The sequence below is a fragment of the Puma concolor genome, unplaced genomic scaffold (genome assembly GCF_028749965.1).
Source record: "Puma concolor isolate L17-30 unplaced genomic scaffold, mPumCon1.1.hap2 unalloc_scaffold_27, whole genome shotgun sequence".
NCBI classification, from domain to species: Eukaryota; Metazoa; Chordata; class Mammalia; order Carnivora; family Felidae; genus Puma; species Puma concolor.
In genome coordinates, this window is record NW_028240233.1 from 269,191 (window position 1) to 282,507 (window position 13,317).

The 13,317-nt window shown below is 38.9% G+C and overlaps 1 protein-coding gene across 1 annotated transcript in view; it reads left to right on the top strand.

Moving 5' to 3' along the window:
• The window catches only part of LOC147571447 (EF-hand calcium-binding domain-containing protein 13-like), a 157,988-nt gene that overhangs the window by 38,591 nt on the left and 106,080 nt on the right, over positions 1-13,317 (top strand). Inside the window, 2 exon segments of the mRNA XM_086696415.1 lie at positions 908-1,051; positions 7,706-7,777. Of these exon segments, the coding sequence (XP_086552541.1) occupies positions 908-1,051; positions 7,706-7,777 (216 nt within the window).

A 13,317-nucleotide genomic window follows, 5' to 3' on the forward strand; every position in this document is an offset into this window, starting at 1 on the left:
TTTCAGGAGTAGAACCCACTGATTCATCACTTACATAGAATACCCAGTGCTCATCCCAACAAGTGCCCTCCTTAATACCCCTCCCCCATTTAGCCCATCCCCCTACCCACCTCCCCTCCAGCAACCCTCAGTTTGTTCTCTGTATTTAAGAGTCTCTTATTGTTTTTATCTTATTTTTCCTTTCCTTCCCCTATGTTCATCTGTTGTGTTTTTTAAATTCCATATATGAGTGAAAACCTATTTGTCTTCTTCTAACTGACTTATTTCACTTACACAATACACTCTTGTTCTATCCATATTGTTGCAAATCTTTCCAATTCATTTTTGATGTTAAGGACTGTTAGCATAAGAAAATGAAGTTTCTATGGAGAAATAGAAGACCTTTAAATAGTGGTTAAACCATTGCTAAACTCTTTGTAATATAAAAAAATCTGAAGAGAAATTTTGCATCTGTTCTGTTCTTTCTTTTACACTATTTTTTCTAAATTACATTTTAAAACAATTAATGATGCCCTCAAATTTTAGATTAAGCTGCCTTGCTATTATAGATTATACCACTGATAGATATGAAATTATTTTAGTTACAAGGCTTAACTAAGCGGTGAATATAGTATAATGAGATAATCCAGAGCTTTTAGCACAATGTTTGGCATATAAATAGCATTCAATAAATAGCACCTATCTTTGCTAATATTATATCAGTAGTGATAATAGCAAAAATTACATTTTATATTAGGAATGTGGTCAGAATTGGGCAAATGCCTACTTGCAGGTACATTTTTAGAAAACCCTATGCCTATGGAAAGGTATTGTACCCTGGTAGGCTATTGACACAAAATCAGCCCCTCCAAGAAAAGCTGTTGATTCTCATGATAAAATAACTTCTTTGTTTATTATATTTTTGCAGCATTCCAGAATGCCTTGAAGATTTTCTGTAGGATAAAAAGTGGTCGAGTTGCGACTGATGAACTGGCTGCTGTTTTGGATAGCATGGATATTCCTGTAATTCCTGAAACTTTTCAGGAAGTGATAAAACATGCTAGTATAGACAGTGAGTTATTTGAATTACTATGTAAATATATCTTTCTTGGATATCAGTGTTCTGATTCATCCTTCATCTCTCCTTCTTGATTCTTACCTCTTGCCACCTATCAACATTGCTTACTGGTGTCTGTGGTAAGAGATAGTCTAGAAAAATTAAATGAGAAATTTCTAAAATTATTAGATTTTGGTATGTTTGATAAAAATGTAAGAAAAAAATGTATTTATTTTCTTTTCAAACGTTCCTCTCTTTTCCATTTCTTGTTTGTGGAGAGATGGTTTCTTTAATGTCAAGGGCATTGGCTTCACAAATTAGGAGACCTAAATTTCTTGAATTTTTAACTTTATTAGATAGCTTTGATTACACAATCTTCTCATGCTATTCAGTTACTCTTTGCAAAATGTAGATTTTTAAAAAAACATTATGGAGATATTTAGCAGATGTTTTGTATTATATGTTTATATGTCACCAGGGGGTGTCTGATAATAATGGATTGATAAACGATTGATTCATTGATTATCCATGTATTTAATGAGTCAGATAGTCATTTAATATCTACTGTGCTTGGAACTATGCAAGGTGATACAGAGATGAATAGAACACATTTCTTTTTCCAAAGGAGTTCCCATTCTAGTGTGGAAAGAGTCAAATAAAATGAAAATGATAATGTTGTATAGCAAATACTGTTATAGAATGTAGTTAGGCTGCAAATGTATACTGGAAACACCAGGGAAAGATCATCAGAGGATGTGATGTCTGAGCTAAATCTTGAAGGATCAATAGGGGTTAGTTGGTTGAAGGTGGTAATGAAGGTGGTAATGAAAGACATTTTAGACTGAGGGAACAGTTTGTGTAAATATGGCAGGAACATTATCAGACATGGCATCCTTTTCCATGGGCTTCCACAGGTTTTTGTCATTTGTCAGTGGTGGCTTTTAGGGGGTCTTTGGTGGCTGGGATGTACTGTGAAGATAGAACCAGGCTGCATGAATTTTAGTAGGTAGTCATTTATGGTGAGTTCTGGGTTGATAGACATAAGTGGAGGGATGTTCTGGAGCATAAAGATGCCCATAAAATAGGGATTTTAAAGCTTAATCTCAAGTCATATTATTAAATAGCCTTTAGGGCATGCTCTACCAGAAGCAACAGAAATTACATATGAAACCACTGTGGCTTTTTTTTTTTTTTTTTTTTTTTGGCTTATGGAATTCTGGTCTGGATTTCCAGGCTTTGTACTTGGGGAGCTAAACTGAAAAATTATGCTGATATCATAGATTGTTGTAGGAATTAAATAGAACCTATTGGCACTAGAATAGTCTCAAGAAATAGGAAGCAGAAACCTGGGAATTATCCTTGGCAACTCTGTTTTCTCTGTTCTCCTCATGCAACCGTTGTGAATTACTATTATTTTAAACTTCTAGATATCTCTTAAATCTCTCTATTTTCCACCATTACCTTAGTCCGAGTTACCATAATTTTTCCTTAGGACCATCACTGTTCATCCTAACAAGTCCACCCACATCCAGTCTTTTTTTTTTTTTAATGTTTATTTATTTTTGAGAGGGACAGAGACAGAATGCGAGTGGGTTAGGGGCAGAGAGAGAGGGAGAATCCGAAGCAGGCTCCAGGCTCTGAGCTGTCAGCACAGAGCCCAACGGGGGGCTCGAACTCACGAGCTGTGAGATCATGACCTGAGCCGAAGTCAGACGCTCAACCGACTGAGCCACCCAGGTGCCCCCACCCACACCCAGTCTTATCCCCCTTAACACTATGGACAGAATGATCTTTTCAAAACACACATCTGTGGGGTGCCTGGGTGGCTCAGTCAGTTAAGTGTCCGACTTTGGCTCAAGTTATGATCTCAGGCTTGTGGTTTCAAGCCCCATGTTGGGCTCTGTGTTGACAGTTCGGAGCCTGGAGCCTGCTTCGGATTCTGTCTCCCTCTCTCTCTCTGCCCCTCCTCCCCTCTCAAAAATAAATAAACATAATAAAAAAAATAAAAAAACCCCACACATCTGATCATGTTACCTCCTTGCATAAACTCTAATAATACTTCTTGGGATGAAGAGCCCTTTAAGGTCACGTACAAGGACTTGCAATGTCTGGCCTTTACCTTAGATCTCCAGCTTCATCTCAGACCACATTCTGCTTTGCTTACTGTGCCTTCTTAGAGTTTCAGTGATATACCAGGCTTCCTCCTGCCATAGCCTTTACATATAGTCTTTTCTTTTCCTGGAGCATTCTTCCCCTCCTAGTGAATTACTACTTATACTTTGGATCTAAACTCAACTCTATTCTTTAAGGATGCTTCCATGACTTTTCTGACTAGGTCAAGTTCTCATACACTCTCACAGCACTAATCACAGTTGCAACTTTTATTTCTTATATTTTTTAAAAAGTTTTTCAATGTTTATTTTTGAGAGAGAGAAATAGAGTGTGAGTGAGGGAGGGGCAGGGAGAGAGAGGAAGACACAGAATCTGAAGCAGGGTCCAGGCTCTGAGCTGTCAGCACAGAGCCCAATGCGGGGCTCGAACTCACAAACCACGAGATCACGACCTGAGCCAAAATCAGATGCCCAACCGACTGAGCCACCCAGGTACCCCTATTTCTTATTGTTTTGTGAAGATCTGTATCTCAGATAAGACGAAATACCAAGAAAGCAGATATCATGTGTACTTTTGCTCAATATTGTATCCTCAGTACTCCATACAGTGCTTATGGCACATATTAACTGCTCAACAAATATATGTTGAATGAATTAATAAGTCTCACCCTTCACTCCATCTCCTCCAACCAGAGAGAATAAGATTTTTTCATTTTGTCATTTTTAATAACCTGGCTGTGACTTAAGGTAAAATTCCTCATTGGGGAGGTCCTTGTCTTTTGACTAGGAAAATCATTTTAACAGGTATGTTTGATTATGAGAGCTAAAGCCTATTGGGAGATACCTAGTTTGAGCAAAAAGGTAAGGTAAAGTACTCTATATAAGAAAACGACAGGAACTTAGAATACAACAGTGGCTAATCGGCAGCTGGAAGAGGAACACTGAGGGAACCTGAGAGTGGATGGGGTTCTAGCAATCAATAGAGAGTGGCTGTAGAACTCTAGGACAATACTATGTAGTGCTTGCTGTGCTATAAAGAAATCCCTGACTCTCATTAATTTCAAGTTATCTAGTAAGAGTTGGTTATATACAATAGCCTTGTGTTAGTCATATGGTGGGTCTATTTTCTTTTTCAAAGAAAAAGGTCTGTAGGTTCTGTGTTAGGTAGGCTTGGGGTGGAGAGAAGATAGCACCTATAGGATGTGATAATGTGAGAGAGATCAGGAGTCCACGGGAATAGAAAACAAAACGAAAATCAACTGCCAGCGTATAAAGCACTCAGGAATCTTCAAATTTTGGAGGGAGTATTGATTGCTGTTCATATAATGTATGGTGTGGGGTCGGGGCTATTTTACTTAAACATTAAAGGAAAGGACACCCTCAGAATGCCAAAAGTTTTGGGTTACCCCGGTAGTGGATATGGATTCTTCTGTGACAGAATTTTGAAGTAAGGAGTGATATAAGTCAGTTATCCCACTAGTGGAAGCCGTAGCACCCTGGTATAGGTACTGTTTTAACATCTTGTTTTTGTATTTGGTTTGGTTTTTTGGAGCAATACTGATACCATGGAGAATATCTTCATGAGTATGCATGATGAAGAGGAATGCCGCTGGAATTTGCAAGGAAGTCCAACAAGCATTTGCTTCATTAAGATCTGGCAAGAGGAATATGGAAAATCACTGTGTGACAGTTCTGGTAGTTTGGTTTCTGAGATAGGATATTGGTGCAGTAGTTTTTTCTCTCGTGGTATTTACCGATCTAGTAATTGAACTGGGTGAAAAGTAGTAACTAGCACGATTTTTGATGAGAAGGTCTTTGATATTGTGGAGCTATTGTGGAGATTATGGAAATGTGTTAATAGTCATTTTACACCTTCAAAGTAATGTTGCCCTGAATATGACTTTGATGATGAGGATAATTTTTTTTCACATTAGATAGTTACATTTTCCAGGTTGAATGGAAAGGAAAGTTCCAATATGAGCTTCCTCCAGAAGGACAAATGTAAGAGTGGGAAGCTGTTTTGAACTTCTCTTATGAAGTAAATGCTACCTGTAACTATACTGATTGTCTCAGTCTCAACCAGGAATTATTCATTGAGGTTTTGATAAGCTAGGTAGGGGTCAAAATAGTAATTTCAGATTCTGTAATGCTTATTTGGCCACCAGAGACTATATAGATGGATAGTATTTGTCTTAGAGGTGTGTGAGAAATGTTTGTCATTGCATAGAAGAAGGAATAAATTTGAGCGAGAGCTAGTAAATCTGTAAATGGTTGGCTACTGCATGCTCACTGCAATGTTGGACCTCTTTCCAGAAAGGGGAGTTCTTTAAGTAGAGACCAGATATAAACAATACAGCCTTCTCCATTGGATTAATTTATGGATGATCCAACAGAATACTTTTCACTGATCAAATTCAGGAGTTTGAGGGCTGAAGCCTTGAATGATTTTAGGACTTATGCTTTGATCTAAGAACTTGGGATATGGACTCTACAGAAGTTCCAGAAGTTCACTGGGGTGTTAGAACCACAACCAAGAACAGAATGAGAATAAGTACCAAGAAAATAAAAAAACAGAATGTAAGAGTGGCGCCTGGGTGGCTCAGTCAGTTAAGCGTCCAACTTCGGCTCAGGTCATGATCTCGTGGCTCATGAGTTCAAGCCCCATGTCAGGTTCTGTGCTGACAGCTCAGAGCCTGGAACCTGCTTCAGATTCTGTGTCTCCCTCTCTCTCTGCCCCAACCCACTTGCATTCTGTCTCTGTCTCTCTCAAAAATAAAGAAACATTAAAAATTAAAACAAAACAAAACAAAACAAAACAAAACAAAACAAAAACCCAGAATGTAAGAAGCAGTTCTAATCAGAAGACAACTTAACATCAATTGGGCTAGCACTTCTTTGGTTGGTCAAATACTTACTTGCTTTGCAGTGATTTAAAGTCCTGGACCTGACATAGCTTACCAATTTTTAAAGAAGCAGAATGAAGCAATCTTACCCAACACCGAAACCATAGTGTATATAATAATTCTTGGACTCAAAAGGCACTTTAAAAACTGGCATCTTCTTTTCAGGGTCTTTGCTTATGCTTATAACTGAATAGTTGATTTTTTAGGCATAGGCTGAAGAACGAACCTAGTATTTTTTTTTTAAATTTTTTTTTTCAACGTTTTATTTATTTTTGGGACAGAGAGAGACAGAGCATGAACGGGCGAGGGGCAGAGAGAGAGGGAGACACAGAATCGGAAACAGGCTCCAGGCTCTGAGCCATCAGCCCAGAGCCCGACGCGGGGCTCGAACTCACGGACCGCGAGATCGCGACCTGGTTGAAGTCGGACGCTTAACCGACTGCGCCACCCAGGCGCCCCCCTAGTATTTTTATAAGTAGGTAAGTCAACACCTGGTCTTTCTCACTCACCTTGGATGTCAAGCGAAGCCAGACATTTGGAGGCAAGAACTATTGGGTGTCCAATTGGAACAACATTATTTGAGGTCACTGTCTCTGACCCCATTCTCTGTCATACACTGTCCAAGAAGGAAAATGGTTTGAGACAGAGGCAAGGGCAGGAATGGTAGGAAGTTATAATTATGGGAGTGCTGTACATGTGTAAGACGCCAAGTAAATGGTTTACTGCTATCCACAATGTAGACATTGCATGATTCTTTACAGCCTTTAGTATATTTATTCATTCAAAAATATTTTTTTAATTTAATTTTTTATTTTTTTAAATTTACGTCCAAATTAGTTAGTATGTAGCGCAAGGATGACTTCCGGAGTAGATTCCTTAGTGCCCCTTACCCATTTAGCCCACCCTCTCTCCCACAACCCCTCCAGTAACCCTCAATTTGTTCTCCATGTTTACAAGTCTCTTATGTTTTGTCCCCCTCCCTGTTTTATCAAAAATAATTTTTAAAAAATAATTTTTTTAAAGTCTGTTTATTTATTTTGAGAGAGAGACAGTGCAAGTGGGAGAGGGGCAGAGAGAGAAGGAAAGAGAGAATCCCAAGCAGGCTCTGCACTGTCAGCGCAGAGCCCAACGTGGGGCTCGAACCCATGAACTCTGAGATCATGACCTGAGCCCCAATCAAGAGTCAAACACTCAACTGACTGAGCCACTCAGGTGCCCCTCAAAAAAATTAGTTTTTAAGTGCTAGGAAGTATATAATTTGCTAGGCATTGGGGAAACAAATGACATCCTGTACTCTTGAAGAGCTCACAATCCAGTGAGAAAGACAAAAGAGCTAAAACTTGAAATTCTACCTATAGTAAATTCTCAAAACACTATTTATTAAATGAATGAAATATTAACCTGATTACCTAGCTGTGGAGCTTAAAATGTGACTAATTTCTTTTGATGGGAAACTCTTTTATTAAGGGAAAAAGACAATAATGGTCTTTTATGTTTCAGTGTGTACTGAGCTATTAACAATTCTAGATATTATTCACAACCTCTGTTCCTACTTTCACACATCTCTGTGTTGTTTTTGTATTAGAATGGGATGGAAACTAGATTTGTGTTCAAAAAAGAAATAACAGTACTTGAACTTACTCTTTCTATTACAGGTAACCACATGGTGGATATTAGAGATATTCTATTTATTTTGGATGAACTACAGCACCAGTATGAAGATTTTTGTAAGTGAGCTCTCGTTGCTACAGCAAGTATTATTTATAAATAAGTTGCCTTTAAATTAAATCCTAATTTGTAGGTTTTATCATATGGACTCTGAAAGCCTTCTCTGACCCCATGACTCTAACTCTTTAAAATTTTTTTTTTAATGTTTTATTTATTTTTTGAGAGCAAGAGAGACAGAGCGTGAGCGGGGGAGGGGCAGAAAGAGAGGGGGAGACACAGAATCCAAAACAGGCTCCAGGCTCTGAGCTGCCAGCACAGAGCCCGACGCGGGGCTCGAACTCACACACTGCGAGATCACGACCTGAGCTGAAGTTGGACGCTTAACCGACTGACCCACCCGTGTGCACCCCCCCCCATAGATAACTCTAAACTCTAACTCTTTAGATAAAAGTTTAAATCCTAAACATACCTAATCAGTATTGATTATGTAACTACCATAATTTTCTTTTATCTTTCCCTTAATATTTTGCAACATGAAGTCAACTTTAAAACAAAATAATAACACTAAGAAAAAAAAACGTAATTTGCAACTTGTGGGTCATTCTGACATCCTGACATTGACAGTTAAAAATTTTTAATATAGGGGTGCCTGAGTGGCTCAGTCAGTTAAATGTCCAAATTCGGCTCAGGTCATGATCTCATGGTCCGTGAGCTCAAGCCCCTCATCAGGCTCTGTGCTGACTGCTCAGAGCCTGGAGGCTGAGGCAGATTCTGTGTCTCCCTTTCTCTCTCTGACCCTCCCCTGCTTGTGCTTTGTCTGTCTCAAAAATAAATAAACATTAAAACATTTTTTAAAAATTGTTTTTAGTATATTATTCAGTATCATTCATGATTAGTTTTGTTTTTCTTCATTAAGTACGTTTTTAAAAATCTCTTCCTGTTGCACATGGTGTCACTCCCTTTTCTTTCTCTGTCCGGACATCCTTTGGTCAAGATTATCTATGTGTATAATTTTAAGCTCAATTTGGCTCAGTTGGTTGAGCGTCTGACTTCAGCTCAGGTCGTGATCTCACGGTTCGTGAGATCCTCAGCTGCTTCGGATTCTGTGTCTCCCTCTCTCTCTCTTCCTCCCCTGCTCACAGTCTGTCTCTGCCTCTCTCAAAAATAAATAAAGATTTCAAAAGATTAAAAAAAAAGAATTATATAGTTCTAATAAACTTGCTACAAATAGAGCAGCCTCTTGCCTGATCCTTTCCTCAGTTTCTCCAGAGGCAAACATTTTAGCTGATTACCTGATATTTGTTTTCATGACTGTAAATAACATGTTTGTATTGCTTCTTGTTGATTTTTTTAAATTTTGGGTAGACCTAGTAAACTCCCTAATATGAAAAATAAGGATTTAGCTCTGTTTCATTTTCCCTGTCCCCACCACATCCACTTCCCATACCTATCCATCCTCCTAATATAGTCATAGGGTAATTGAGTAAGTTTTAATTCTGTATTTATGTGAATATATTTATGTACACACTATTCACTGCTGAGCCACATGTAAGTATCTTGTGGCTACTTTCTCTTTCTGTACAATTTTTCCCTCTTTGAGTTGTCTTACTTACTTATTTGCTTGGTTTAAAAAAAAAGTATATATATTACTGATTGAAGCTTAAACTCTGCCAACTGTCTAAATATCCTCTTCGTAAGTTTGTCTGCACAAGGTATTCTAGTAGTTTTGTCTTCTTGAAGAAATCTTCTTTAGAGTATTTTGATGTTCTTCAGTATGAATTTGTTGCCCTCTACATTTTGTGTGCAACTGTCATCTTGAGATCTTTCTTCATTAACATGCTGGAGACTTTTCACTTCTCTCCTCCTATGACAGATTCTGTCTTCGTATTTTATGGATGGTTTGGGTACAGAATTCTAGATTGTAAATAATTTTCTATGTTTTCTAGTTTTCAGTATTGCCATTGAAGTGCAAAATTTTCTGACTCTTGACTTTGACACTGATTTTTTTTTTTTTTCAAGCGTATAGGATATTTTCTAGTCTTCTGAAAGTCTCCTGGAAAGAAGTTTCTTTGTAACGATTGTGCTGAATACAGCGTCCTTTGATTCTGGAAAATTAAAATAATTTGTTGATGATTTCCTTTCCTCTATTTTTTCTGTCTCTGTGGAAATCTTGATATTTGGATATGTGACATAATGGGATGATTCCTTTTTTTTTTTTTTTAACCTTTTTCTCTTATCTCTTTGTTATGCTTTATTTATTTATTATTTATTTATTTATATTTATTACACGAGTGGGAGTGGAAGAGGGGCAAAGGGAGAGGGAGAGGGAGTCTTAAGCAGGCTCCACACCCAGCGCAGAACCCAACATAGGGCTCAGTCTCACGACTGTGAGATCATGACCTGGGCTGAAATCAAGAGTCGGATGCTTAACTGACTGAGCCACCCAGGTGGCTTCTGAGAGAGTTCCTTAAATTTATCTTCCAATGCTTCTATTTCGTTTTTCATTTGTACTTTTAAATTTCCAATAATTTCTTTCCCCTCTGTTATTGTATTATAATAGCCTCCTCTTATTTCATGGGCATTTCTATTGTTCCACAAACAATATCTTCTGTTGCAACTACGAACTTCTGTTGCAGTGCTTTCGAGATTTCCTTTTTCATTCATATTCTGTCTCCTCCAAGGTATTTTTTTCTGTTTGTTTTTCATTGTAGAACTGTTCCTCAAATGTCTGGTGATCTTTGGTTGTCTACTCATATTTGAGAATGGTGAACTCAAAAGCTATTTGGAAGCTCTGAGACTGAGGGCAAAACTAGCTGATTATGAGCTGTAGGATAGTGATTCTTAACCAGAGATGATTTGGAGATTTCCCCCACCCCCCACCCTGAACTTCCCCTTCCCCCAGGAACATTTGGAAACATTTGGAGACATTTTTGGTCATCACAATCTGTGTTACTGGCATCAAGTGATGAGAGGCCAGGGATGCTTCTGAGTATCCTACAATACACAGGACAGCTCTCTCAATAAAGAAGTATCTGTCTCTGGGGCGCCTGGGTGGCGCAGTCGGTTAAGCGTCCGACTTCAGCCAGGTCACGATCTTGCCGTCCGTGAGTTCGAGCCCCGCGTCGGGCTCTGGGCTGATGGCTCAGAGCCTGGAGCCTGTTTCCGATTCTGTGTCTCCCTCTCTCTCTGCCCCTCGCCCGTTCATGCTCTGTCTCTCTCTGTCCCAAAAATAAATAAACGTTGAAAAAAAATTAAAAAAAAAAAAGAAAAAAAAAGAAGTATCTGTCTCAAAATGCCAGTACTGCTGAGATTGAGAAACCCTGCTATCATCGGCTGGTCTGGCTGGGCTATTTGCCTGGAAACCCCTTAATATGACTGTCTTTAGGGTATATTTCCTTTTGAGATGGTCAGAGTGTTCAAAGAAACTTTGAATATCCTTCCCGGAGGTATAGCCTTGCTTCATAGAATTCCAGGTGTTAAATAAGACGAAAGACTGAAGTTCCCATTATTCAGTGTAAGCCTCCCTCCGAGTTTTGCAGGTAACACTCCTACCCTCTATTGTGTTTAGTATTCCATAATCCAGAGACCTTGTGTTTAACCCTTTCTGATGAATTGTCACTTTCCTGCTGGAGTAGGAGAAGATCAATAACTGGCTGTGCCCAGTGGATAAAAGTGAATATCTGGCCGTGTGAAGAGACCCTAGGTATCAAATTACTACTTAAAGGGATTTTAACCAGTTCTTTCTTTTTAGCTTCACTCTTACCCTCACTTTTAGACGTACCTAAATGCTACTAATTTATGAACTTTTGGAGTTTTTGTGTTATGAATTGGGTTCCTTCTTGGCTTTCCCCATTCTGCCTTATGGTTCAGCCTTTTCAGGTCTACTAAGTTCATCCGCTTTCCAGATTCCAAAATTTAATTGTAGTAGTTTCTTTTCCTCTTCTTTTTGTTATTATGGATTTGTGATGGTTTAAAAATTCCTTTAGTTTATTTTTGAGAGAGAGAGAGAGAGAGAGAGAGAGAGAGCGAGCCGGGGAGGGCAGAGAGAGGGGAAGACACAGAATCCAAAGCAGGCTCCAGGCTTCAAGCTGTTAGTACAGAGCCTGATGTGGGGCTCCAACTCACAAACCGCGAGATCATGGCCTGAGCTGAAGTTGGACACCTAACTGACTGGACCACCGAGGCATCCCCAAAATTCCTTAGTTTAAATGGAGTGTTTTGGGGCGCCTGGGTGGCGCAGTCGGTTAAGCGTCCGACTTCAGCCAGGTCACGATCTCGCGGTCTGTGAGTTCGAGCCCCGCGTCAGGCTCTGGGCTGATGGCTCAGAGCCTGGAGCCTGTTTCCGATTCTGTGTCTCCCTCTCTCTCTGCCCCTCCCCCATTCATGCTCTGTCTCTCTCTGTCCCAAAAATAAATAAACGTTGAAAAAAAAAAAATTTAAATGGAGTGTTTGAAGGCTGTTCAATTTGCTATTTTTACCTGAACGTTTCAAAGTTTATTTTGAGGGGCACCTGGGTGGCTCAGTCGGCTAAGCGTCCGACTTCGGCTCAGGTCATCATCTCACGGTCTGTGAGTTCGAGCCCCGCATCGGGCTCTGTGCTGACCTCTCGGAGCCTGGAGCCTGTTTCGGATTCTGTGTCTCCCTCTCTCTCTGACCCTCCCCTGTTCATGCTCTGTCTCTCTCTGTCTCAAAAATAAATAAACGTTAAAAAAAATTAAAAAAAAAAAAAAAACAAAGTTTATTTTGAATTCTAATTTTGTCTTTGATGTAGAAGTTTTTTCATTAATTATTCTTTTCTGACATAGATATTCCTAATAATCACATACCCACTCCCATGCATAATAATTCATGTTATTCATTCTTCTGTATCTTTGCTGATTTTTAAAAAAAATTTTTTTTTTTAACGTTTATTTATTTTTTTGGGACAGAGAGAGACAGAGCATGAACGGGGGAGGGGCAGAGAGTGAGGGAGACACAGAATCAGAAACAGGCTCCAGGCGCCGAGCCATCAGCCCAGAGCCCGACGCGGGGCTCGAACTCACGGACCGCGAGATCGTGACCTGGCTGAAGTCGGACGCTTAACCGACTGCGCCACCCAGGCGCCCCTCTTTGCTGATTTTTTTTACTAGTTCTGTTATAGAGAAAGGAACATTGTCTCCAAATATAATTGTAGATTTGTCTATTTCTCCGTTCAGTTTTGTCAGGTTTTGGTTCATGCATTTTGAAGCTCTGTTGCTAGGTGAATTCACATTTAGAATAGTTCTATCTTCTTGGTGAGCTGATTCTTTTATCATTATGCAATATGTATGTGATCACTGGTAATTTTCTTTTCTCTCAAGTTTACTTTTTCTGATTCTAATATAACTCCAGTTTTCTTTTGATTAGTGCTTAGATGGTAAGTATTTTCCATCCTTTTACTTCTAACCTTCTTATATCACCAGTCTTGAAGTGTTTTGTAAACCACACAGAGTTGGGTGATGTTTTTTGTATTTATTTGTATAATTCCTATATTTTAATTGGAGTGTTTAAATCATATGTAATGTAATTACTTATACATTCAGACCAGGTATACCATATTATTATTTGTTTTCTATTTTTT